The 27853-nt window shown below is 45.3% G+C and overlaps 2 protein-coding genes across 4 annotated transcripts; one reads left to right on the top strand and one right to left on the bottom strand.

Annotated features, from left to right (window-relative positions):
• Window positions 1-39: 39 nt before the first annotated feature.
• On the bottom strand, window positions 40-8739 carry RNF25 (ring finger protein 25). Of its 2 annotated transcripts, none has more exons than XM_083490299.1 (10): window positions 8630-8739; window positions 7115-7189; window positions 6589-6691; window positions 6428-6495; window positions 5606-5675; window positions 5433-5504; window positions 4873-5013; window positions 3562-3651; window positions 2737-2871; window positions 40-2395 (listed from the first exon to the last, which is right to left on the bottom strand). In XM_083490299.1, the coding sequence occupies exons 1-10, from the start codon at window positions 8677-8679 to the stop codon at window positions 1655-1657; spliced, it is 1545 nt and encodes a 514-aa protein (XP_083346425.1). In that variant the 5' UTR covers window positions 8680-8739; the 3' UTR covers window positions 40-1654. The 2 variants fall into 2 exon arrangements, with proteins under 2 accessions (XP_083346425.1, XP_083346424.1); XM_083490298.1 differs by lacking the exon at window positions 8630-8739 and adding an exon at window positions 8064-8191.
• An 8-nt stretch (window positions 8740-8747) lies between these two features.
• On the top strand, window positions 8748-27642 carry STK36 (serine/threonine kinase 36). Of its 2 annotated transcripts, none has more exons than XM_083488608.1 (27): window positions 8748-9093; window positions 9846-9960; window positions 10192-10332; window positions 10689-10766; window positions 11762-11892; window positions 11979-12228; window positions 13065-13158; window positions 13273-13442; window positions 13538-13734; window positions 14395-14509; window positions 14614-14757; window positions 15238-15417; window positions 16234-16331; window positions 16673-16778; window positions 17284-17425; window positions 18092-18219; window positions 18330-18434; window positions 18608-18703; window positions 19174-19268; window positions 20009-20072; window positions 20546-20656; window positions 20794-20868; window positions 22091-22262; window positions 22494-22641; window positions 24055-24214; window positions 24678-25421; window positions 26776-27642. In XM_083488608.1, the coding sequence occupies exons 2-27, from the start codon at window positions 9877-9879 to the stop codon at window positions 26920-26922; spliced, it is 3975 nt and encodes a 1324-aa protein (XP_083344734.1). In that variant the 5' UTR covers window positions 8748-9093; window positions 9846-9876; the 3' UTR covers window positions 26923-27642. The 2 variants fall into 2 exon arrangements, with proteins under 2 accessions (XP_083344734.1, XP_083344735.1); XM_083488609.1 differs by having other exon boundaries at window positions 8836-9039.
• The last annotated feature ends 211 nt before the right edge of the window (window positions 27643-27853 follow it).

The following is a 27853-nucleotide window of genomic DNA, read 5'->3' as shown; positions in this document are numbered from 1 at the left end:
AGCAGCAGCTATGTTCTTTATCCACGAAAAAGTCATAGATTGGTTTACTCAAATTGCTTTTAATACTCCTGTTTTGCATCACATCACCACAAATTACACCTCACCACAGTGCAGGGAGGTAAATCAATCTCACATCAATCCTTTTAATAGGCAGAACTGCTCAAACTGGTACATGTGCATGCATGCAAATGAGTAATGACATGCTTTAGCCTCTAGCATGAACTGGTTTAAAATCAGTCACACTTCTATTGTAAGGTCATTTTGGCCACTGTGCTCTGTAAAGTTGTCACACATCTACAATGTTACTGTGGCTAAGCAGAAAAGGAAAATTATGAAGTCTGGCAAAGCTTCACTTGGGGAGGGGTGGGGGGACATTTTGCAGACATATAAGGAATTTAAGCAGCTTGGGAACTTTCACACAGCCTAGGGTAAAATTTGTTGTGGGGGGAGGAAGGCCATAAATATGTGACAAAATAGAAATACAAGTGGAGGAAAGTCTGTTCAAAATGTTTGCATAGTGGCCACATGTACTCCATATTGCTACAGACTCCTCCTCTGAGCAGAAATACCCATGAAGACAAGGCTGCATTTTGCTGAGGGAGATGACAGGGACTGTGTAGCCTAAAAATAGGTAGGTACATTGGTATTACCCTCCCAAATGGAGAGTAGAGCTGTTCTTGAATGGTGTGTGGGTGAATGCACATACACAAAGCCATAAGGTTAGGAAGGGAAAGCCAGTTGAGCACAAGAGACTTCTCACCCCAACAAAACCAAATTTGGCTCGAATCAAAGATGATAAGACCCAAAACATAAGTCACGTGAACTCTGGACAGGATTACAGTTAGTAGTAAATCATTGCAGGATATCACATTTGTGAAAATAGGCAAAGACGAGAGCCTTGGTGTACCTGGAGCTGAAGCCTTTGTTGCCAATACTAGCTCCAAATCCAACTACTGGGTGAGTAAGGAGTTGGACTTCTTATAATTTAAAGGCCCTTTAGAATAGGCATGTTTGATGTTTGCACTTCAAGGTCAATCACTACTGAACATTAGCCAATTACAATGAGGCAGTGGGAGACCCCAACATTCAGTCTGGCCACAGTTGGGGGGCTTAAAGAACCCTCTGTGGTCAACAGCCGCCAATTCAATGTTGATTAAAGTCCACTCTTTTCACATATGCCAATACCATCAATAAGGCATGTCTAAAAATAGTGACACTATTAATTGCAAGTCCTCTCCATAGTTCTGGACAGTAAACAAGGAGACCTGTACTCCCTTATGGTCCTTCTATTTTTAGCACCTATTTTAGAACAGGGTTACTTAATAGTTATTTTTCAAGCTTGGCTTTTAGTTCAGTGATTCAGCCTCAGTCCTCTACACAGTGCTGATTGACTGTAAGATCCTACAGTTTACCCATGGGCAATAGCATTTGGCTACCATTTATTATTCAGTTATTTACTACAGTCCACAGACAGTAATTCTGATCTCTGAGGACAATATACCCCTACTCTGCAAGACATAAACCGCCCATGGCCGAGAGGAGAATTTCAAGACAGATCTGCTTTTCCTTACAATCCAGGCCAATGGTTGACAGTACAACAAAATCACCTGTGTTCACCCCTAGAAAAAGCCCCTCAAGCCTCAACTCCTGCCTGCTAGGAGCCATCCTCAGTCTCTTGGCTCTGCAACTCTCTCCTTGAGTTCAATGTGGTGCGTCCTCGGCCTCTTGGCACTTTAATATAAGATCCATGTTCTCTGCCCTTGGTCCTTTCCCACTGCCTACAATCCTGCATCCCACGGCGACCCTGCCACTTGGCCGACCCCCTGAGCTCATTATGGCTAACCTCCAAGTTTACTTCCTCACTGTCATGGGCTTGACTTTTCTGCTCCTGCGTCCATTTCCCCACAACATTTTTCTCCTCTCTCAAATACACTCCCTCTTTGGTTGGTGAGATTCCTCTGGTGCGCAGCTCTTTTTTCTCCACCAGTGAAGACACTTGGTCTCTGCTGCAAGATTTTGAGAAGTCTTGATTGTACCTCCCACAGCTTCGCTGTCCCCTCTCCTTTCTCCAGTTGGGTCTTCTACTGAAGGTTCTGGATTTCCCCTCAACAGTGAGAAGACAATGAGTTTCTGCTGGTGTCTCCAGTGACTTGTAGCGCAGCTGCCAGCCAGGGCCTTGTATAGATGGTTTCTCATCTCGAGTCCTCTCTCTCTTGCTATGGAAATGCAAAGGGACAGAAGGTCTCTCTGGTTTTTCAGGTTCATTCCTCACTGGAACAGCAGCCTCTGCAGTTCCTTGGGTATGTTCTGAGCGGACTGATGGCCTCAGTTCCTTGTCAGTATCCAGAACATTTTCTGAGATGGCTACTTGTTCATGTTCAGTGGTATCTGGGGGCTAAAAAGGATAGAAACCAAAATGAAGGGCAGAAAATGCATAAACCCAGCAGGCTTGATTCTCAGTCTGAGTGGCAAAGATCCCACAGGAATTAATATATTGATGTCACCCCATCTCTCTTCCCCAGGCTTTGCTGCTTAAATCTTTCCCTATAGTAACTTGCAAAATTGCCAGCAACAAGAGTCATCAGCACTTTAAAAGAATTGCCTAGGATGCAAATATCAAAGCTCTCTCTTGTGCTACAAGACAGGATGTCTCAGCAAGTAAAAATTGCTACCTCCATTGTTTCATTCTTTCCCTATGACCATTATCCTCTTTGTACTCCTGCTGCCTGCACTAACCTTTTGCAGGCTGATGAAGTAGCGATTTCTTTCTGCTTCAGGGTCAATGATGCCTCCTTTCTCCTGCTGTTTCTGATAGATCAGGCGCAGTTGTTCTCTGTGCTGCAGTGTCTGTGTGTCAGGTTGGTACACCTCCTGAGGAAAGAGAGGCATGTAATTGGATGACTGGCCCAAACAGAGCCTTCTGGGTCTCTCAACCCTCCAGATCTGATGGGCAAAGGGGCTGCCGGGGGGCAGGCACAGAGAAAGACTGGGGGGGAGGAATGCAGCCTCCCACTTCCTTACACAGGCAAGAGCATCTCATTAGTAAAACTCCAGTCACAGCATGCTGCTCCCAGAGGATTCTTAGTTAGAACCTAAGCTGCTATTTCTAAACCACCTATTGGTTTATGTACCACTTATTCTGTAACGGGGAAGCAAAGACACGGGTTGACTATATCTGTTGTTTCACTCTGTTAATACTTTTTGCCTAAATGAAGAAGGGGTGTGAAACTAGCCTGCTATACAAACAATAAAATTCCTATGTGGCCCCTGGAAGGTTGAATAGAAAGGAAGACAGCTCCCTGGCTGAAAATAATTTCCTCTCCCTGGTGTAGAAGTAAAAATTGGTAAGAATGTTAGAACTCATAGCCACCTGCAGACGTACAGAGCACCAGGTATATGATTATTTGGAAATAACACTTAACAGAGCTCATTTGGAGAAATGGGGTTGCCCAACAGGTCCAATAAGTGAGAGAGATTAGTGAAGCAAGAGGGTGCCTGCCTGGTGCATCTTTTAAAGAGCAGCAAGTCCATGTGAAAGGTCTGCTTTGAAAGTTTCCTTACCATTGGCTGCTGTGGAAGTGGTGCTGCTTGCAATGTTGCAAGATCATAAACCAGAGGCTCCCTGCACACAGGGCACTGCACTTCAAATTCCTGTACAGAAGGTAATAACAACAAAATTCGGCCTTGGTTAGACCTAGTCATGGGATATACAGCTACTGTTCTCATACTCCACCAGTGTGTCTTAAGAGAGTAGTATTTTCCTGATAAACTGCTACTCATCCTGGGGAGCTCTAGCACTCAACAACAGTGTTATTGGCAGAAGAGTGCTGTGCAGTTTGACTAAAAGGTCATGGGACAGCCTGGATTCTGAGCTCATCATCCAAGCCTCCTGGGAACTTACCGTATTTTTCACTCTATAAGACGCACTTTGACCATAAGACACACCTAGTTTTTAGAGGAGGAAAACAAGAAAGCAACACAAAGCCTGAGCACAGCGGGAGGAGCGCTCCTGCTGTGCTCAGGAGGCTTTGCGGGGCTGTCCCTGAAGCCAGGAGAGCAAGAGGGATCGGTGCGCACCAATCCCTCTTGCTCTCCTGGCTTCAGCGACAGCTGCGCAGCCTGCATTCATGTGCTCCATAAGACGCACACACATTTCCCATTACTTTTTAGGAGGGGGAAAGTATGTCTTATAGAGCGAAAAATACAGTAATTAATTTCATTCTATAAGCATCCACCAGTAAAGTGTTCTCTTTTATAAGATGCTACTGGGCCTTCCTAATGCAATCACAACTTGCATCAAAGCTAGTGCAAAAATTATCTCAGAGTGAAGATTCACCACTAGCAACCCTGCCCTCAGGACTATTCTATTGTTTGGGAGTGGAGGAAGATAACTTTTGTTTCTTGGCAAAGCTTTTTTGTGTATGTTGTAGTCCATTCACAATCTTTACCACCAGGAAACACACCAACACAGGTGTTCAAGAAGATATAACGTGAGTATACTTTTTGGTCACTTGTACTGCAGCTGTGAAGATTGCCTTTATCTACAGAACCCCAGTTCCTTAGTATTTGAAGCAAAGGAAGATATGTTGACCATCTCCTCTGGTCTTTAACTAGATTCCCAGACTTTACACATCACTTAACATTTTGTTCTCTGTAGACAAAATAACTTGCAAATGTGAAAGTATGCACAGCACTGAACCATGGAAAACCATTTTAACATTTATCTGGGAAAATCTTGTCCACAGCTCTCAACACCGTAACCAATAACCAAAATGAACTGGAAATGTTGATCCAGATTCAGAAGCAATTCCTGGAGGAAAAAGTTGGTGAAGTTCTAGAAGCAGCTGTGGGGTGCATGCAAGGAGCTATTACCTCTTTGGGCAGAGGTGCCAAAGGCTGTACTCTTTCTTTCCTCTCTGCACGGATCTCTTCCTCCATATGCTCTGTATAACTGGCAAGGCAACGTGAGTGAAAGTAGTGGTAGCATGGCGTCTTAGTGAAAGCTTCATTTTCCTGCACAGGGGAAGGAACAGATTCCTATTAATACAAATCAGCTACACTGTGCGTTTTCAGCATACATTGAAATAATAATTCCCATTCAATCCAATTTCAATTCAATTCATATGTACGGTAATATATGTGGATGCTGGCTCAGATTCAAACAATCACATTAACAGGGGCTTTTTGCACCCCATTCCCACTGTTACCCCCCTTCCCACTATGGGGACACATGCACACACTTTTGCAGAACAGAATGCAACACAGCACTAAGGAAGGGATCTAGAGACATCCCAACAAGTTCCCATTCCCTCTTCCTTCCTTTTTGAGTGAGTCCCAGCTTCACCTCATTCTTCCACTTCCTTATATTAGTGCTTTTATTCCCTATGGCTCCCCACAAATGAAAACAAGATGCCAATCCAGCATGCCCTTACCTGAAAGCCATATAGGCAAATCACACACTGCCCATGAGGGATGTTGTTGTCTGTAAGGATTTCCTTTCCCTTCTGTGAAGACAGAGAGGGTCAGTTTGTCATTTCACACAATAAAGGCGCAACAGCCCAAGCCATAGGTCTGGACAGCCTGCCTCCCCTTTCTGTTCTCTTACCTCTATTAGCTCATATAACATAGCTGTACCCAGCTGGGCCTCAGCAGTACATTGTAGTGTCTGGGAAATCCTAAAATGGAGGCAAAAAAGGGGGCAGGGTAAGGAGAAAGGCTAGAATGGATGTCCAGGGAAGAGAGATGGCAAGAACTGGAGTGGCTAAATCAGCCACTTGCAATAGCAATCTCAACAGCAATACAGGATGGGCTCCAGCCTCTCACCCGACATAGTAGCTACTTCAGTACAAATTAGAAGGAAGTGGTACCAGACTGAAATTGAAAAAGCAGCTTGAAGCCCTTCTAGGGGAAGGGAAAGCATGGAAGGGAAAGCAGGTTCTAGTAAGCCATGTGTAAAGAGCAACAGAAGATGGGACTTTGTTCTGGATGAAGATGCTGCATTTCTGATACAGTAATGTACCAAGATGCATTGCCTCTCATCTCTTAATTTTGTCCACCTATCAATAACTTTTAAGGGAAAGATCTCCTTTAACATGTATTCCCCCAATGCCAATTTTACACACAAACACCATAAATAATTTATATGTACCCAAACATGCTGCATACATGATTAGAACTTCCAGTCTTGTTTGTAACCTCATTCCCCATGCTCCCAGTGTTAGTAACATAGCAACAGCCTTCACAGCACAGCTCTAAATTAAGAGAACAGCTGCATAATACATATTCCACATAAGATCATTGGGCAGGTGGAACACAATATAAAGAAGCTCCCACCTCCCCACACTTTCCATTAAAAGTGTGACAGACTGAAACAAAGAAAACCTTACTTCTTGCACTGAACTGGAAAGAGTTTGCATAATACACTTACTTTTGGATTTGCTCATCTGACAGCCCTCGAGGATTCTGGATGGCTATCTTTGGCACTTCATTTGGATACTAATAAGAAACAAAACCAAGTCAAAATGAGTAGTACAGCCATGCTAAAGTGCTACATAGCAAAATAGTCACTCAGGACATACAAGGCTTTACCTGAAGAGGCACGGATAGCACCAAGGTTAAGCAGACATACTGAGACTCCTGGTCCTCTGCAGTTGCTGGATGAAGGGTGATAGATATTTCCCACGGCACAGACCTAGGGTTGAAGAGAGGCTCAAGTGAGAGTCTGGTGTCAAATGAAAGGAAGATGGAACAGGAGAGATAATGCAGGTGGGTTGTTATTCCTTCCTTTCTCAGGCTGAAAGGAGATTGAAGCAGGCATAATGCAGACCTTTCATTCTTCCCACCCCATATTCTTACAAAGATAACTATTTCAGAATGGTAGTATCAAATACAAGGAGGGGAAAAAAGAAGTGATAATATTTTGGGAAATTAACAAACATGAATCAGGGGTTGCAATTCATTCCGAGTTTGTGCAGGGCACTGTAGTCTAATCCAAAAACAGGGTACAGTCTTTTAAACCAGGAATCAAGTTCCACAATGACATATGCAAGATCACAGGAGTGATCCATACCATAAAACAAAGAACCAGCAAAGGATCTGACAATGTTGCAATTACCTTCCATTTCCTTTAGACACATGCAGCTCATCCAAGTAGATGGACTCCAAGACTTCCACTTCTGAAGGCAGAGCCCTGAGTAAGAAAAAAAAATTAATATGATACATAAGGCTAATTTCCCCAGGTTTCTCCAGTCCATCATGTATGATGTTATGTGTGGGGCAGATAGAAATCAGGATTGAACTCCTATGCATTAGCTGAAGCTCAGGAAGTTCAATTCAGCTCAGATCAAGCACATCAGCCTCTTCCTGCTGGAACTGGACTGGCACCTCCCAGTATGTACAGAGCAGGACAGAAACACATAGAGACACACACACAACTCTTGCATGAGCTAATGCATAGGGAGTTCAATTCTCCCCCAGGGCCAGCAATGACAGTAGGTTGGAACAGTCCATCTGTCAATCACCTGATATAAATATGTCACCAAATGATTGACAGGTAGGTGGTCCCACACACTTCTCAAAATTGGCCCATTGGGGTGGGAGAGATAAAGATCTAGCCCACCAGGGCAAAACTGCTTTAGAGTATCACCATGGCAGGCAAATCAGTGTTCAAGAAGAACAAATAACACATACATCACATTAGACGCCTACATTAATTTAAGTTTTGGGGGTCATGTAACCCATTTGTAAATGCTGACATCTTGTGGCAATCCAACATAATAACTTGAATTTTAAAAATGCCACTAAAACACTTAAGAGGATAGGCACTTGTGAAGGGGCACAAAGTCTAAACTAGCAGACCTTTGCTGCTGCCAGTGATAATGAAAACCACAAAAACATTTCTCTCTGGCTACTTCTCAGAATTTTACCTTACACACAATTCCCACAACAGTGGGTAGTTTACCATGCTTGAGAAAGGCTGTCACTTTCTTTCTGTTTTGATTCTGTGGCTGAAAAACAACACAGCTCCATACTGCAAAGGGCAGAAACACAGCTGTAATACTAACCGAGAGTGAGATTGTTGCATGGAGTATTTTTTCATAATATTCATAAGGAACCAGTGGCATAACAGCAGCTGACTGAGAAGAGATCTCAGTTGGCATATGCTTCTAGCCAGGTAACTGCGGTAAAGAGAAGGCATTTATTTCTCTATCTACAGTTTTTCATAAGGAGTTTGTAAAAAACAAAACAAAACAAAAAAAAAACCCCTGCTAGAAGACCAAAGGGCGAGGAGGAACAGGATTGGCCCAGGGAGTCGATTTTGCACTTGGCTTGGATATAAGATTCATATCGCTGCTTGTTCGGCTACTGGGCGCTGCCTTTCTCTCTCAGCCCCCTACCCTCAGAAATAGCGGGGGGTTGTGACGAGACCCAGGAAGATGACGAACCACATCGTATATGTCGAACATTACATAAGAACAAGACGAACGAAGAAACAAAAAAATTCCTTCGTGAAGAGATGGCCTGGGCTACAGAAAACAGAGGAGGAAAGGGGGGGATCCGCCAGGCATTTGCTCATCTGCCTTCCGCTGAGAGAGAAAGGAGGACACACAAGGCCGAACCGCTCCCTTACCAATCCGCAGCCAACTCCTCCTGCTCCTCGCTGTCGCCGGTCGCCGCCATCTTGACAGGCCCGGAAACTCAACCGCTTTGGAATGCTTGCCGGGTTCTCTTCCGGCGATGAGAGTTGCTAGGCAACAGCCGGGAGACGCCGTTGCGCGGGGCCTGCGCTGATAACCAGCCTCCGTCCGCCCCGCCCCGCCCTACTCTCGAGCCGCCGGGTTCCAACGGCCCCCGCCGGGGCTCAGCGCTGCAAAGGCTTTGTCAGACGGGGCGGGTGGGACGTGGGTGCTTCTGTCCTTCCTCTGGATTGACCTGGAAGGAGGAGGCTGAGGCGAAGGAGCCGGTGTCGGGTTGCAGCGCACAGCCCGACCTTGTGTGCATTTCTCTGCCCCATTTCACTTTTGCGGAGCTTACTCCTAAGTAAGTGGGCGTAGGATCGTCGCCTTGGGAGGCTCCTCAAGACGCCGTGGCCGGGTGAGGACTTTATACAGTATAGCAAAAGGGATTCGGAGAGTTGTGCAGGCAAGAAGATGGCTAAAAAGACTGTGTGTGTTGATGGACTCCTGATGGGCACTTTGGACCAGGGGTGCCTTAACTTTTTTCTAGGGAAGCATTAAAAACATGCCTTGCATTGGCTTCTTTTTCGGTGAAGGTGCTTGCTCAAATTAATTTTGTTATGAGACTGTCCCTGAAATATTTGGATGGTCATGGATGGCTCTGTTATATCCTAATGTCCTGGAACTTGCATGCTTTATTGGTGGCTAAGCGAATGGTTTTACAGCATTGCAAGGACTTGATATCTCCTCCAATAGCTCCTTGGTTGGAGAGCTTTCTTGTAATGCATCTCATGCATTTTGCCTGGAGATGCAAAAAGCACAACTATTCTGAGATCTGGGGCCCCTCTTTGGAGCTGTTTGCCTGATATGCATGTCATACTGGCTTTGCCAGAGTCTATTTCCCTTTCCCCAACCTTTTCTGACTGCTTCGCTCCCTTTTTTCTTTTTGATTCTTGGTTTTGACCACACATGCATGATTTGTATGCTTATTTTGCATTTTTCTGTTGTGAACAGCCTTGGGATCTTCAGATGAAGGGAGGTATACAAATATAATAAATAATAATAATAACTTTGCAAAATGGTATTGTGAATTGACATGCTTTGCCATTGTGCTTACATTTTTCATTTACTGTTCGTGTTTAGCTTAATCTCTTGTCTCTGCCCTTTCAGATTAATACCCACCCCTCCCCACATTCCCATCATGGAGAAGTATCATGTCTTGGAGATGATTGGCGAAGGCTCTTTTGGAAGAGTGTACAAGGGGCGTCGCAAATACAGTGCACAGGTAAGAGCACAAGGGAACAGGGCAGAGTGCACAAGGGAATGGGGATGGACCTCATCAACAGGCAAGAGAGTTAATTTAGGGAGATTTGTTTCCAAAGATTGCTATGTAAGAAGTCTGCTCCTGAGCCTGCAGTGGTCATTGTTTCACAATGAGTTTTTCAGGGACAGACAGAGGGGAAAGTAGTGTATGACACATTTCCAGCCTTTTAAAATAATAATAATTTTTTGGCAGGTGGTGGCCTTGAAGTTTATCCCTAAAGTGGGTCGCTCACAGAAAGAGCTGAAGAATTTGCAGCGAGAGATTGAGATCATGAGGGGGCTTCATCATCCCAACATTGTCCAGATGCTTGACAGTTTTGAGACTGATAAAGAGGTAAAGGACTTGCTGGGAGTCCTTTTTAAGTGTGGGAGGTGAACAAGAAAATGGTGTCTTCCTGGCTCTGTGGAAAGTCCCCCAAGAAGCAGAAAGGCCTGAAAACGGCTACATTTTGTTTGATGAAGTTTAGGTTATATGGTGTTCTCCAGATGTCCCAATGAGTACCTAGGTCCATAGGGACCTTCATCAAATAAAAATGTGTTGGTAGCTGCTGCACACTCTTCTTTTGATGGTGGTTTCCTGTTGGCTTCAAACAATACAGAGAGATTAGTCATACTGTCATTCCCTACCCACAAGTGTCCCACCTTTGAAAATGTTCTCATTGGCATTCTGGTCTTGTTTATCTCCTTTAGGTTGTAGTAGTGACAGATTATGCTGAAGGGGAGCTTTTTCAGATCCTTGAGGATGATGGGAACTTGCCTGAGGAGCAGGTAACTATGACCAGAAGAGTAAGTGGGGATTCAGTGTGATGAATGACTCCAGGAATGGGAGAGTAGCTGGAGTCTGGGTAGGTGTCAGTCTCTGCTAGGCCATAAACCCTCCAGCTGTGTACTTTGACATGAACCTGTTACATCTACTGGAATAGTGACTGAGGTGCTAACAAGACAGTCCCAATCTTTAAAAAGATGATCTGAGAAACTAGAGACCCATCCTTCTGAATTTGATACCAGGGATGATATTAGAACAGATTAAATCAAGGAAAGGTTTAAGGAAGTTGGTACTGTATGTCTTTTTGTTTATTAATTTTTTTAACCAGTTTATATATTGCTCAAACTGGAATATCAAAAGTGGTGTATGGTACAATATAAAAACACAATAAACCATAAAACATTACAAACTCAGTATAAAATTCACCATGATTAGTAATAAGAAGATAGGAAGCTGCCTTGAGTCAAACCATTAGTCCATCTAGCTCAGTTATGTCTGCTTTGACTGGCAGTGACTCTCCAGTGTTTTAGACAAGGGACATTGCCAGCCCTATCTAGAGATGCTGAGGATTGAACCTGGGACCTTCTGTATGCAAAGCTCTACCACTGAGTTACAGCCCTTATCCTAAATAAATAAGAATATCTGGAGTCACACTTCAAGTGATGCCTGAGTGAACATATGTGTTTTGAACTAGTGTTGAATCTGGAGAAAAGAAGTCTAGCAGCAGATGGACATGATTGCAGTCTTCAAATACCTGAAGGGTACATAGAAGAGTGGAAATGCTTGCTCTCTGCTGCCCTCAAGGATAAAAATAGATCTAATTGTCTTAGGATAATACAAGTAGATTTCTGTGTGTTGGGGAAGGACTTGTGATTCACAATTGAGGGGCATCGGCAAAGATAACAAAAAGGAATGGAAGTTTTATGCTGGAGATGTGGAGCATCCCTACAGGATTAAATGGGCTTTGCAAAGTATCAGGGTTGTCATTTTCTTTCAGGTGCAAGATATTGCCTCTCAGTTGGTTTCGGCGCTCTATTATCTGCATTCCCACCGAATCTTGCACCGTGACATGAAACCCCAAAACATCCTTCTTGGGAAAGGAGGAGTGATCAAGCTCTGTGACTTTGGGTAGGTACGTTAAGAACTGATCTCCCCAACCAATCTCTGGTCTCATTACTGAAAGGTCTCAGTTGTCTTCTTTCTTTCCTGGGAAGGTTTGCCCGTGCAATGAGTATTCACACCATGGTGCTGACATCTATAAAAGGCACTCCACTGTATATGGCGCCTGAGCTAGTGGAAGAGAAACCCTATGACCACACAGCTGACCTCTGGTCAGTGGGATGCATTCTGTATGAGCTGTGTGTGGGGACACCACCCTTCTACACCAACAGCATCTTCCAGTTGGTGAGCTTGATCATCAAGGACCCCATCAAGTGGCCAAAAAACATGAGCCCCAACTTCAAGGTAACTGTACTTAAATGCCGTCCACACTCCATCCAATGATCTCAGGGCAGGTTTAGATGCATTGCTTCTTTAGTCTCGTTTGATCAACACACAAGAGCCCTGTAAGGTAGATTGCCCTGCTAAGGGCCATAAGAGATATATTTTGCTCTAGAAGCTTATACATTTGGGTTTCCCATGACTCAAACTCAGCTATCTGTATCTCTGGCATTACACTGTATGTATCTGTGGTTTGAGTTTGTTCTCTCCTTGGAAGCTTGAACACCTTAGATTTTGTTCACTCATGCCACTTGGCCTCTTTCACATTGTTGGTGTGTATGTCTAAAAGGTAGAAATACAGTTTTTAAGTGCATTCTCCAATCCTTATCCTACCCCACTGCCTGTGGGGATTAGACTGGGATGAGTGTACTTGCTAAGGCAGGGATGCCCCCCAATAATTTTGACTGTATCAGCCACAGCCAGCATGGCCAGTGGTTACAGAAATGTTGTCCAACATGTCTGAAGGACACCACATTGCTACATCTGTGCCAAAGAATGTAGTTCTGTGTGCAAACATGTTTTGGTGGTATTGGGGCCACCAGGTTTCTTTCTTAAGGCAGATATGCAGCCATGTTTGCAAGACTTTTTTCAGTAATCTTCAGAGCTAGAAACTTAAAAATGAAAAAAATGGGAGCATTCTGGAAAATGTGCTTTTTGTATGCATGGATTGAATAGACTCTTCCCACAGCGACCAAGGAATTTCATTGGCTCCAAGGTTTTCCTTGTAAAACTAGCAGCTGGGGTTATAGACTATAAGTAGTGTGAGGACGTGCAAGTGACCATCTCTCATTACTGTGTAGAGCTTCTTGCAAGGCCTGTTGATGAAAGACCCTCGGCAGCGCCTGTCCTGGCCAGAACTACTCTATCACCCCTTCATTGCAGGGCGGGTCACTGGTGAGTACCAGCTGCCATGCTTACTTGCAATTTCCTCCCATCTGGCTCCTGCATCTGTCTTTCCTTACAGAGCCCAATTCAAGCAAGCCCAGTCACCGACCTTCTCTTTTGCAGTAATTGATGACACAGCGGATCAAGGCATTACCAACCCTTTCACCAGCAAACTGCCTCCTGAACTGCAGGCTCTGAAAGAGCAGCAGACACACTCGCTGGCCCCTCACAGTGGCCAGTCAAAGATCTTGAGGAAAGCACGGCAGAAGATGGCCCAGGAGGCTCGGAGAAAGGTGAGAGGCAGGTAGTACCATTGCTGGCAAGGCGACTTACAGTATGGTGGGGTCCAGTCCATTAGAATCTTCCTGTGTTGCTTGACTTCTTACAGGAGATGGGGAAATCCAGGTCTTCGTTTAAGGAAGAAACCCCCAAGGGGGTCCAGAGCCACACACGCAAAGCCTGCCTTGCTCAGACAGATCCCAGAGAAGTGAATCGGGCAGCTCCTGGCACTGGAGAAGAGAGGCACCCTAGCCTTGGAGGAAAGGGAATGGAGTGGGAGCAAAAGGAATCTTCCCCCACACCTCGGTGAGAAGGAGGAGTTGAAATACATTTATTTTGTTGGGAATGTGGTATATGATACACGTGCAAGGGAAGTGTGGATCTAAAGCTGGCAGTACCAGACACCACACAGAATCAGAGTAAGGTCCAAATCTTTTACTGCCGTAGAAGTCATAGGCTCAGCAAAACAGCTCTGGACAAAGTTATACATAGAAACGTAAGTTCCAGCCTGCAGGATTTTCAGATAGAGATACTGTTGCTCTAAGTAATACCAAATGACCAAGACAACACTGGAAACAACTGAATTAGCTGACATATATATGTCCCAGCTTCTGCCAACCTAGCAGTTTGAAAGCATACCATTGTGAGTAGATAAATAGGTATTGCTGCGGTGGGAAGGTAAATGGCATTTCTGTGCTCTCTGGCACTCTTAATGGTGTCCCGTTGCACCAGAAGCGATTTAGTCATGCTGGCCACATGACCTGGAAAGCTGTCTACGGACAAACACTGGCTCTCTCGGCCTGAAAGTGAGATGAGTGCTGCACTCCATAGTCGGAGTGCTGCACTCCATTTGACTGGACTTAACCGTCCAGGGGTCCTTTACAAGAGAAAACCAAAGCTGGGGTGAGAACATTTCATTGCTGTGTAGCCTGCCTTCAGCCTCTCATCCCTCTTCTTCATGGACAGAGAGAATCGGATCACACAGGATTACGAGCGGGAATTCCCAGAGCTGAGGCCAGAAAGTGGCAGAGCAGAAGCACGAAGCAGACGCAGCATTGACACTGTGGATCTGGAGACCGAGGTGAGCGCATGGCCAGGTACCACAGTCATTTGCATAGTTGCAAGGAAGTACTTTCTTGGCTTTCTGATGGTGGTGGTCCTCACTGACTCACTCTTGCCTCTTAGGAGTTGGATAGCGATGAGGAGTGGCAGCACTTGATAGATGCCACAGATCCTGCCCATGTGCAGCTGAGTGCCCCACTGAGCCTTCTGGGAGACCCTGCTTTTGTGCAGCGCATCCATGCCCGACTCAAGGATTCTGGTCAGCAGGTGAGTTGTAGGGAAGGGCTAAACACACACACACACACACACACACACACACACACACACACACGTTTTCCTACAGAGATTTCCTACAGAGAGAAGAGGAAAGAAACTGGTGGAAACTTGTTGAATTCCTTTGGTAGTTTTGGCCTTTCAGCTAGTACATGATGAGCCACGTACATAGAGACTAGGGACAGCTTGGAAAGATGGAGACTCTTAAGACTTGACAGGGTATAGAGGTCTTATAAAAATGTGTGGATCCTAGAAAGGAAGCTGGGCATGTCATTAACTCTTTAGTTGGGAGCAACATCTCATGGATGAATTTTGGGATGGCAAGAGTGTGCTGTGATGCTGTTGAAGACAGAGTGACTGTGGAATCAGTAGTTTGTATGGTGTTTCTAGAGCACTTTAGGCATTGGTGTAGGGAAGGTCTGTATGGGGAAGAGTTGTATGTCCTATGTACATTTACCCCTTTTCCTTATACAGGTGTTGGAGGGAATGCTGGAGGGAGCTTCCCATCTTCGCCCTGCCCTCCATGTTATTGGCAACTTGTTAGGTACCCGCTGTGACACGGAGCTGTTGTACAACTTCTGCAGTGACACAGGATTATCCCACTTCCTTGTGGAGCTAGCGGGAAGTATCCTGGAGAGTATCAACATCAAGCAGGTAGAGAAGAGGCATTCGCCAAAACTGGGGGTAGCCAACGTGGTGCCCTCCAGATGCTTTGGACTACAACTCCCTCCCTCCCAGCATGGCCAATGGTCAGGGATGATGACCACATTATCTGGAGGACACCATGTCGGGTACTTGCATTTTGAAGAGTTAAAGCATCTAGGTGTATAGCAGGCTGTTATTTGGACCTTTTTCTTATTGGACTATAATCCAAACTAAGCATATAGTATTTGGATTTTTTTTAAAAAAGAAGGTTCATTATGTAAAAGTATTTAACTTGCACAAGGTTAAAAGCACTGTTAGAGTGTTCTGCAGAATCTGGGATATTTTGACAAGAATCATAAGCAGCTAGGAAGAAGAGGAGGTATGAATGGCGGACAAGGGGCTAGGAACCGAGGGCTTGGGTGAGTAACTTTATCACCTGATTGCTTGAAACCTCTAGGGTGTCTGACCTTACCACAGCTGATACCAGCATGTTTAACATATATCTGGATAACTGGGAACTAAAAACATTTATTGGTGAGATTATTTAAAAGCCTCATTCTTTGATCCCAAATTTTGTGCTGCATGGAGTTTACACTGTAATGGAAAACAGTCTTTCCTCTACAGATTCTGTGAATCTGTACAAAGGTTAAATTTGGCACAGAATTCAACCCACTTTATTCAGAACTCTGTTAGTTTCCTCCTCCTCCCATTCTTCTTACCTTGGCAGATGATTCCCATAGTTCTTGATTACTGGTTCTTTCTATGGGGCACCCAACCAGGTGGAATCCAGCCCCAAGAACACATACCTCTCTCTCTATCCCACAGCAGCCCTGGTACATCACCCTACTGATAGACTTAATCACTGTCCTGTCAGCCTACTTTGCCAGTGATTTCAACCGACAGCAGAGTGGAAAGAAGCAAAGGTAAGACACTTTCATGGCAGATGAAATATGAAGGTGAATTATGCTATGTTGTCAGCAGTATGGGAGTAGGCAAAATTAAAGCACAGTGTGCATGAATACAGTAAATACCAAAAAGAAGCAGTTTCATTCCACACTCTGATGCCTTGTGCCAGTATTTAGTCTGAGAACTGGAAATGGCATATAATGTCCCTAGTTACCTGTCATCATACAGGTTCTGAGCATTACACAATTATACAGTACTGGCCAAAGAAAGAGGGAATCTGAGTGCCTGTGTTGAACTCACTGCCATGTTTCAAGACTAAGCTTCTATGTCAAGCCTATAAACACAGATACTTCTCTAGTTTGCAGGCATTCCACAGTTCTGCCAGTCGCTTCCTTGCCCTGTTACCTGCACTGCTGGTTCAGCCCACAGACCAAGAGAGCAGGCTGCGAGAACAAAGCCTGATGGTAAGGGTCCCTTTGAAGCCTCCTATCTCCTGGTCTACTCATCTCCATCTTGTCTCAGTCTCTCTCCTTCTCCCTTCAGCATCCTTTTAATGTTTAATGCTCAATTTAATTTCATTAAATTTAATTTAAGGGAAACTATATTAAATTTAATTCAGTTTTCTTCTCAATTTAATGTTCACTTCTCCCTGCCTACCCCTGGAACCTGTGTGTTTTAAGGCTTGGGAAAGAAATGGGTTCCAACCCAGAGTTTGACTTTTTCAAAGATGAGGAGCAGCTATTGTTCCTACATCCCAAAATATATAACATATTTGTAGTACATTCATTTCTGTGCCCTCTTTTGTCTTTGGCTACATACAGCATAGCATATGGCTTCTGGAAGGTTGCCCAGAAGGGAATGCGGGCCTCAGGTTGAAAAAGCCTCCCCACTCTTGCTCTAGGCTCCCCACAACTCCCAGACCTATACTATCCTCACTGCAACAGCATCCCTTGTCTCTTATCCTTACAGTGCTTCGCCCACTTGTGTGAGAGCATGGATTGTGCCTGCCCATCCATCTCCATTCCCTTTTACACCAGCTTGTTTGAGGAGCATCACCGCCTTCTGGATGTGCTCTGCCATGAGGCTAGCTGTAAGCAGCCAGCTCAGGAAGGTAACAAATGCTGTGGAGAATGTGCCCATCTGACTGCATTTTGGGATAATGCAAAATGCCTCCTGATTCCAGACTAAACATCTGAAAGAACTTTGCGACAGTAGGAGCTGTTCAACAGTGGAGTGGTCTCTCTTTGGAGGTTGTGGACTCTCCTTCCTTGGAGGTTTTTAAGCAGAGGTTGGATGGTCATCTGTCATGGATGCTTTAGCTGAGAGTCCCGCATTGAAAGGGGGTTGGACTAGATGAACCTTGGGGTCCCTTCCAACTCTACAATTCTATGAGAACAGGCCTTTTCAGTGGTGGCTGCCTAATTATGGAGTGCTCTGCCCAGAGAGGCAATCCTAGTGTCATCTCTATTTTTATGCACCAGGCAAAAATGTTTCTTTTACCCAGGCTTTTCACTCTTAGTTTGATGGTTTAAAGGTAGGATGGATGTAGTAGACCTCCCTTTTATATGGAGGATGCATTTTTAGGTTTTTATTCTGTTTTAGTTTTAATATTTGTATTATTCTTGTAAGTTGCTTTGGGTCCACTTTGAGCAAAAAAGTGACAAATAAAAGTAGACAATAATAGATAATATCACTGTAAGTGGCATTTCTGTTCCATTTCCAGTTGGTGTATTTAACCTTACTTGGTGTATTCTGTTTGCTCCCCAACCCCCAACAGTGTTCCCCAAAGAAGCAAAGGCAGTGCAAGAGTGGAGTGAACACTTGGCAGTTGCCTCTACTGCAGCCCTAGCTGCATCCTGCGGCATCCCAGGAGGGCACAGCACATGTCATAAGGCCAAAAAGCAGGTGGGAGTCTTATTGGCATTTATGTTTCTGAGAAGTTGGCTATATTGCTCCCTCAAGTGGTGGAAACTGATAATGGTGTTAGCACTGAAGGCAAGGGATTTCCATTGCAGATCTCTCAGCACGTAGCCCAGAAGCTCATTGAGAAAGATAATGACCTGCTTCCAAGTCTTCTCTCAGGAATTGAGCGCTCTGCCTCTTCTCTCAATGGGATGAAGGTAACGCGTCTCCCCATGTTCCCTTTGCTTCTCTGGGAGTCGGGGAATTGGTGCCCAGGGCATCTTATCCTTGGAGGCAACATGCCTTAATGCATTCCCTTTTCCCTCCTCACTTGGGAAGAAAGTGATGATGTCTCAGTGGTCTGATATTGCTTTGCATTTCCATCACCCAGGTCCTGTATGCCTGTTGCCATGTCAGTCTGACTCTGTGCCACCGCTTAGCAACTCCAGAAAGGCTGAGCTCCCTGATTTGTGCCCTGCAAGGCAAGGTATTTTTTTTATTCTGAAACTGCAAAGAGAACTGCCTCATCATGAGCACATGCAAAGTCTCAGCCCTAAGAAGGTGGGGTGGGGGAGAAAGGAAGCTGCCTCTTACCAGGTCAAACTATTTTTCCATCTGATATTGTCCACTCTGACTGGAAGTGTCTTTCCCTGGTCTCAGTCAGGGGGTCTTTCTCGTCAACCTGCTCCCTGATCCTCATTTTATCAGTGATGCTGGGGTTTGAGAGTTAATGAGCAAGGAACTGGAAACTGTATCAGGGAAAGGATGGTGTGGAAACAGGAGAGGCGTTCCAACATGATTGGCATGGGCAGGGGACGGGCACTGAGATAACCATGGTTTTAGAGCAAAACACTGTGAGAGGAACATTGGGTAGCTTCTCTTAGGAGTGGATATGGTATGGAAAGGTGATGGTTTATAGGGCCAGTGTTTCAGGACTGAGCCTTGTCTCTTTGAAAGGTCCCACTGACTGAAGTGGCACAAGTACAGGCAGCTGAAGCCTCACTGAGACTCTTCTCCCTCCTGCTCCTCCAGCTACAGATCCTCCCACCTCAGTAAGTGTTGTTGCTTTGGCACCGTTCATATTCTTGCCTTGACTGCTTGGGAACAAGGGAAAGGGCTCGCAGAGACTTAACTTGAGTTGTGTGGATTGGCAAGAAGTGGATTGGCAAGAAGTAAGGAGAGTCAGTGCTAAAATGGGGAGGCGCTTGACACAACCCTGGTTTTGAGGTATATGCCCCATCGCAAAACGTGCCAGTCCAAGAGATGTTTTGCAGGAAGATGTACAATGGTGCTTCACTGTGCTCTGTAAGCAGATACATCCTTCCCACTACACTCTTTTAATGTTTGCTGTAGCTGCCCTAAACTCAGGAGCAGCTTGCCCAAAGTGGGGCCCAGTAGCAATAGCCTCCCAGCTATTTACACAGAGTACACATAAGGAGAGAGCTGGCACCTGTGTTAAGGACTAGACTTCTGGTGACTGTAAGCCATGCTGAACTGATGGTTTCTTAGTCTGAAGCAGAAATTACCCAGCAGTGAGCAACAATGCTGCCAAGAAGTTTTTTTTTATATTTAGAAAATGAAATTACTGGTTTTTAGGATTCCACTGAAGCTGCTACATAACATAACCACATTTTTTGAGCCACAGTGCAGCCCCAGCCTTAGTTTTCGGCTGCCGTTCCTTTTCCAGGCACACACTTAAGTGTCTGGCAAGTATTGCTAGCTTTGAAGATGAGGGCCTTGGCATCCGTTGCTTCATCCTTCTAATGCTGCTATTTCTTTGGTTGTGGTTTAGGTCTGAAATAGTGCTGAAGGAAGCCATGGCTCTTTTCAACCATGCAACAGCTACCTCTGTTCTAGTGAGTAATCTCTACTCCAGGGTAGAGTTTAGAACTGTCTATATAGATTCTTTTACCCCATATGTGTAATCTGATTGTCAGTAGCCCCAGCTGTAGGTTTGTACTCATGAGAAACTCTTCCACACTGCACCCGATGGCGAGTGATGGATTCTCACTAAGGTCAAGGAAAGGACCAAACAGTTATCTTCCCTCACACAGTTGGAGGTATTGTAGACAGAGCTTCACAAGCTGTAAAAAAGAGGTATCCCACTGTTCCCACAAATGTGTACTAGATACACCTGGACTGCAAAGAAATGGTCTGCCTGTTACCCTGTCATACCAGAGGTATCGGGATTGGACTTCTGTAGACTATGAAGGAGAAAGCAGCATTGCCATTCCTGCGGGGAGTCTAATAACTAGATTTGCATCCAGTGCAAGTAAAGAAGGCATTCTGGCCATTCCTGCACACAGAGGGGTCTCTCTGTCTTATGCAGAGTGCTGCAGGATTGCTGCTGACATACTTCATTCAAAATGGCGCTGCTGTGATGATCAGGCAAGAGGAAGCCATGGCCATTATAGCTACTGTATTCACAGAACCTGCGGAGGTAAGAAACCAGCTCCAGACAGACAGGGGCAAATCAGGACACATAGGCCACTGGCTGTGTCATGCTTGTCATGCCATATAGTGGCTGACTTTGAGGTCACTGTCTCAGGTCTAGTCCTTTCTCTTGGTGTCTTTCAGCTATGCCTGCCACCTCCCATGGGAGCTGGCTTCTATGATGGGCTCCTGCTCTTGATGCTGCAGCTATTAAGCCAGGTATGACTTCATGCCCCACCAAGCAGCTTCCTTGCATTCTCTAGAGCAGCATTGGCCAACCTGGTGACCTCCAGATGTTGCTAGATTGTAGTTCCCATCAGCCCCAGCCAGCATGTGGTCCAACAGACAGTTATGGTCTAACATCTGGGGGCACCTAGTTGGCAAAGGCTGCTCAAGAGGATGTACACAAATGATCCAGGAGGTATTAGGGAAAGTATTTACTGTTAGGTGAAGCAGAATGGGGTAGGGTAAGAAATGGCTTGCTTAATTCTGCCAAGGCCATGTGTAGCCCCTCAGCTCTTGGCAGTAGGGAACTGGCTCTCATCCAGGTGCTGTCCTGTCCATGGATTTCCTTGGAGGTTGCCCTATCCACAACTGGAAGGGCCACTTTGGGCCTTCCCCAAGCTGGCATCCTCAATGTTTTGGGCCACAATTGCCACCACCCCAACCATTTTCTAATCTCCACTTAACTGGGGGTGCTGGGAGGCAGAGTTCCAAACATCTGGAGGGCACCAGGTTGGGTAACACTGAGATAGAGAAAGACAGCACAGTCTAGAATTGGACCTAAACAACCCAGTTTGCTAACATAGTTATACAGATATGATAATTTCCAAGCATATTTTCTGGCTAGGTGGCTCAGTTCTTTCTATAGAATTTGAAAGTTAAAAAAATTACTGTTGAGGACATTGCACTATTCTTATCTACAATTTGCTGTGTATGTATATTTGTGTGTGTGAAGAAACTCTAGCCAAATTCTCACCTATAGCCACCTGCACATTGTTTTTTCCTCTTATGGACTAGAAGTTTGCTTCCACCCAAGTAAAATATATTGTGATAGCTTAAATGTAATAAAACAAAAGCAGAGTCTTAGGATTCTGCAGGATTGACTCTGTTCCATCTTTGAAAATATATGTTGCAGTTTGTGGTGATGAAGACCTTAAATTCCCTAGCAAAATGGGGAGGGCAGTTAAGTCCCTGCCCTTTCTGGGCATATCAGCTGAGTTTTGTGCAGCAATTCATCTTAGTGGACACCCAGCTTACTGCTTTTTGGATACAGGTGGGAAGAGAGGTCCAGTCAGAAAGGGTTTAGGTCTGTCAGGCTACAGAGGGAGCATCCATGGAATTAAGGTGTCTCCGCTGAGCCAAATCCCTGAGCTGCAATGCAGAATAGGGTGTTTAGGCTCCCACCTCACTGCTCTGGGGCTTGTTCCTCTTCTGTCAGGGAGATGCAGCAGTAGTGCGGGAGTTTGCTACCTCCGAACTCTGGGGCATCGTGTGGCATCGCTTTGCCATGGTGCTCCACTTGACTTCTCAGGAGCCAGTGATGGAAGGAGACACCCCGAGAGCTGGCCAGCAGGCACCAGAGCCATACTGGAACCTCATCTCACCACAAGGTACAAAGTGGCTTTCCTTTAGTAAGAACCACCCCAAATTGCCTCTTGGGCGTCTCCTCTTGCTATTTACGTGTCTGAGGAGGTTCGTCTTGGTGAGGCTGTATATAAGGATGCTCACAGTCTTTCCATGGTGCCAGGCCTGGTTCTGGCAGTCACCTCTCCGATTGGGAAAGGCAAGGAGACATTGAATAGGTGGCTAAGGGGTACTCACTCGTGCTTTCCCTGCTGTAGGAACCTTGCTCTTCCTCAGCTTAGCCCTCTTCATCTTCACACGAGAGCCTCACCAGTGCCTTCTCCAGCTGGGCCAGCCCAATGGGGTCATGATGGCAACCCTGAGCAAGCTGCTTGAACCTGACTTCCTGACTTACTTGGCACAAACGTGAGTGATAAATCCGGGGCTGAGCTATAGAAGGAAGTAAACTAAATGCTGCTAGAGTGGGACGAGGGCAGGGGGCTGCTGCATAGAAACATACTTGTCATTTGCCCAAACACAGCGCAGCAATACAGTCTCCCCCAAACCTGATTTTGGTCTAGCTCCTCCCCTTCTTACCAACTCCCATTTTCAGCAAGAAAGCTGCCCCAAGACGCAGAAGTGGATGATATGCAACCTTCTGTGTCCCTATGTTCAATCTCAGGAATGTTCCAGATACATGCAGCTGAATCTGGCTTTCTAACAACCTTTGTTTTTATATTAAAGATGAAGTTTTTAGGATTATACTTGTCCGTAAAGGTTTTTATTGAACAGGCCACTGGATTAGATTAGGTTAGAAAGAGGCACTAGTTGTGCTCTGCATATCTCCCAAACTATCCTCAGTTTCAGCTTCTTATTATAGCATCCCTATGTACACCTTATTCCTTGCCCTTTTCCAAACTTCGCCAATGTATTTGATTCCTAATTCCAAAAATTACAGTCAAAATAAGGTGTGCACATTAAGCCTATTTCTGCTTTGGTATAACACAAAAAAGTTAAAGGACCCCTGACAGTTAAGTTCAGTCGCGAACGACTCTGGGGTTGCGCCGCTCACCTCGCTATAGTGGCCAAGGGAGCCGACGTTTGTCCACAGACAGTTTTTCTGGGTCATGTGGCCAGCATGACTAAGCCGCTTCTGGTGAAACCAGAGCAGCGCACAGAAACGCCGTTTACTTTCCCGCTGGAGTGGTACCTATTTATCTACTTGCACTTTGATGTGTTTTCGAACTGCTAGGTTGGCAGGAGCTGGGACTGAGCAATGGGAGCTCACCTCATTGCGGGGATTCGAACCGCCAACCTTCTGATCAGCAAGCCCTAGGCTCAGTGGTTTAGACCACAGCGCTACCCGTGTCCTGCTTGGTGCAACATATCTATAAAATAGCATATTTGCTTCTTTTATGAAAAACAGTGATTTGGCTCAGAGCAATTAACTTTTTGTTCAAGACATCCCTTAAAAGCAGCATGTAATGACTGAAGGCCAAGGCAGGGCAGATGGAATATAGAATGTTGCCTTATACCAAGTTAGACTATTAGTCTACCTCATTTTTATTTATTGTCTACACTTGATAAGAGGCTCTCCAGGGTTTCAGACCGGAGTCTTCTTTTTCGGCCCCATATGGGGATTGAACCTGGGACATTTTGCATGCAAAATATGCATATTGAGCAACAAATCTCCCCTTACTGCTATTGTGGCATGGTTACTAATAGATATTGTTTCACTAGGCTGTTTCAGTCAAGCATCTGGAGCTTACTATTGCAGCCCAAATATACTTACAGCTGGAAGTTAATACTTCACTATGACGGCTTTGCTCCCTCTTCCAGGCAGATGCAAGAGGATGGTGACCCAGAGCTGGTGTCAGCTGTTGTGCTCCAAATTTGCCAGCTGTTCTGTTTCCCCTTTGCTCTGGACATGGACCCTGAAACTTTAGAGCTTATCACAACAGGTCTAAGGGACTCTGAAATCCCTGCACGGTTACTCCAGGTAAAGCTTTTCTCATGTTGGTTGTCTAAGCACTAGATGCAGACTCTGCCTTAGCCAGACCAGTTGCCCTGCTCCACACAAAGCAATGCCTGTCATCCTGATTCATGGTGGTTGTGCTTATGTGGATGCACTCAAAAAACTGCTTTTCATAAAACAAGGCACCAAATGCCTTTTTTGAAGGGGGTTGTAGGCTGGGGAAGGGATGGAAATGCCAGTCTCATAAAGACATAAGGGATTTTTTACCCTTTATGGGAAACATTTTTAAAATGATAAAGGTTCAGAGTTATGTCCAACAAAGTTGTCCAGTTTGTGGAAAGACTACAAATAGATTTTGTGGCTAGGGTGAGGAAAGTAAGTTCCATAGCATAAGCAGAAGTCTTTGCACAAACACAACTTTGTTGGTGCCAACTTCATACTGGTATGCACACTTTGAGACACTATTCTGCTTTTGCTTTCTTTGTAGGCCTGCATTCACCACCTTCCCTTCTCAGAGACAGAGTTGCCATTGAGTCTCCTGTGCCACTTGGTGCTGAGCGACGAGGGAGTCATTGAGCAGGTGGTGGGGGTGGCTGCCTCAAAGCATGCTGTTGCCTTCTTGTCTGCCATTTTGCTATCAGACCAAGTAGCCCTTACTGCAGACTTGCTCTCTCTGCTCACCCACATAGCCCGGGCCAGTCCAGCTCACTTGCCTTTCCTACAGAGACTCCTATGTGGTTCAGACTCTGCTTCCCAACCACTGAGCCACCTGCTGTGCCACCAAGAATGCCCGGTTCGTGCCAAAACTTGCAGCCTTTTGGGGAACTTGCTGCGCCACAGACAGGGGTTTCCTCAGGTTCTGCAGGACCAGATTGGGCTGCTGGAACATCTGCTGGAACGCCTTTCGGATGAGGACGAACATGTGCGACGCTCAGCCAGCTTTGCTGTTGGCAATGCAGCCTACCAGGCTGGCCCTCTTACTCCAGCCCTCAGCAAAGCAGTCCCTTGGGTTGTTCAGCTCCTGAGTGATCCTCAAGCCAAGACCCGCTGTAATGCGGCTTCAGCACTGGGCAACTTGGGCCGCCAGTCGGTGGAACTGGAAGATTTGCTGATCCAGAGCAGGGTACCTGGTCGTCTATTGGATGTGGCCTGCCATGATTCGCAACCAGCTGTGCAAGAGGCAGCCCTCATTGCTCTTCGATCTATTGGCCAGCAGCCCAGGATCCACCAGGTATTAGTTCAGCAACTGTGGAGGGAAAAGACTCGGCCAGCTGAGGGCAGGCCCTAATAAACCAGCAGTCAGATTTATTGTGCTTCAGTTAATTCCTGACAACGCATAATGGTAGCCTTATTGCAAGGTTACCTGCCGTGGTTGTTGAGGATAATGAAGCTTTGCTTGCTGGTCAAGAATTGAGGTTTGTACATTGGGGCAAAAAAGGAAAATGACATTGGTAGGTTATTGTTCGGGGGGGGGGCGCTTGAGAGTTCATTGCTGCATTAGCTGCCGTATTCTCTTGACCCTTCCTTTCTATGAGAGAAGCACTTTACACACAGTCAGTGTGTGATAGCTGACTTGCTTTGTCATCTTAATTAGCAGTTATCAGTATAACTCAACCTGTTCCATTCTTTCAAAAACAGTTGCACATAGGTGAGCTCCAAACTATCACACCACGGGATTCTTAAGGAATAGATGTTTTTTCCATGATAACTTTCTGTTGGTTCCAAGTGTCTCTGAGCTTATATTAGGTCACCCACCAGTAGATCTCATTCTTCCTTTACCTAGTTACAATAATCACTTTTTATGTGTAAGGGTGGTATCCAATGCACTTGCTCTGTTAGTGCCAGGATTGGCATTTGTGCAATGGAACTCTCCTTGATTCTTGTGCACCTCAAACCTTCCCCAAATTTGCTTTGGATGGCTGTGGAAGCCCCGTAACAGACTTAGAGGGTATGCAGGGAGGAAGGGGAGTTACTTTGCACAGCCAAAAGGCCTTGCACCGACAGTACACTGAATACAACCCTAAGTTGCTAGTCCCCTTTCTATGAAAACATGACTGTGTTCCCCAAGAATCATAGAATTATAAAGTTGGAAGGGTCATCTAGCCCAACCCCCTACAATGCAGGAATCTCAACTAGATTGTATGTGACAAGTGGCCATCCAACCTCCGTTTAATAACTTCCAAGGAAGGAAAGTCCAACACCTCTCATGGGAGTCTGTTCGTTCCACTATTGAACAGCTCTGTCAGAATGACATCTTTCTCAGTACCAGACGTTGAAGATACACTGGAGTTATGAGGCTCTCTATAGAATCCTATTGCTGTGTTATTCACATTGAGTTACCATAATTACTCAAAAGGGGGCCTTGTTTTCAGTCCCATCCCCAACATAACATATTCCTCAATCAGCTGTGCATTATTTGCAGTAGATGGAAATCCCAACACAGTGTCCTGATAATGCGGAAGTGATGTTGGAGGCAGGATTAAAAACACAGGCCCTCTCTAAGTAATTGTGCTAATGCCCTACATAGTTTAGCACAATAGGCTATGCCAGGGCACAACATATATCTGTCCCAATCTCCTTTCCAGGTGCTGGTGTCACTCGGAGCAAGTGAAAAGTTGGAAGCACTTTCATGTAACAAACCTCAGAACAGTGCCTACAGCAGCCCACGGCCCTCATCATCAAGGCATTGTAAGAAATTGATCCACCTCCTGCAGCCTGCACACAGTGCCTGAGAATTCAAGAGGGTTCCAATGTGCTCTTCCTTCCAAACACCAGATTTTGAGAACCATGGAGCTGAAATATGATTGCAGCTACTGTCTTGGAGTGGCCTTCGATATGCCAAAATGTCAAGAGAGTGCTAGTCTTTCTAGCTGTAGTTGGAAGTAGAACTCTGTTTTACATCATCTGAACAGAGGTGCCACAGTCCGCTGTTCAGATCCATTCACCATTTTCTTGCTATGAACCATCCACGGAAAAAGCCAAGCTGCTGTGTTCTCCTACCTAAACAAGACGTGTAGCTCATGTGTAGCAAAAACCTTCGCTCAGTGCACTCTACATTAAGTGCCTTGGGATACTGGTCTTTCATGAAGTTGTTTTTTCTTTTTTTCTGAGAATTTCTTCCTTTCCCCTTGAAGAAGAAGAGTGGACAGCCACAAGTCACCAAGCATCACTACTTAAAAGCAGAAAAGAGAACAGTGACATCGCTGGCCAGAATAAAGTAGTACATCTTTTGCTTTGACTTTTGCAGGTTAAGTTGTGGGTCAGAAGGCAGGAAGCATTTTCAGTTTTTGATAGGAGTTATAATATCCCCCCTGGAGCCTCTGATCAACTGTAATGGATTGCATGCATTATTTGTTTCAGTATTTCTTTGACTAGGACCCTGACCCAGTTGGTCTCTTGTTTTTTTATATTTAATAGTGTGCTTTTGTAATAAAACCTGGTTTGTTTTCTCACATGTTCCTCCATATGGATGTAGCCTAGAGGCAATTGGTGGAAGAGAGTTGAATCCCACCCAGAGGTCTTAAAAAATAAGTTGTGGGTGCAGAATGGCATCCATTCATGCAACAGGACTCCCTCTTCCCCTAAAATTTGTGCTAGAGGATTGGGGACCTCATTTTATGCATGCCTACACCACTAAGTGCTACACTGAATTACACCCTATGC

Source organism: Podarcis liolepis (genome assembly GCF_965112155.1).
Source record: "Podarcis liolepis genome assembly, chromosome: 1".
Lineage (NCBI taxonomy): Eukaryota > Metazoa > Chordata > Lepidosauria > Squamata > Lacertidae > Podarcis > Podarcis liolepis.
This window is presented reverse-complemented; position numbering and strand designations above follow the sequence as displayed.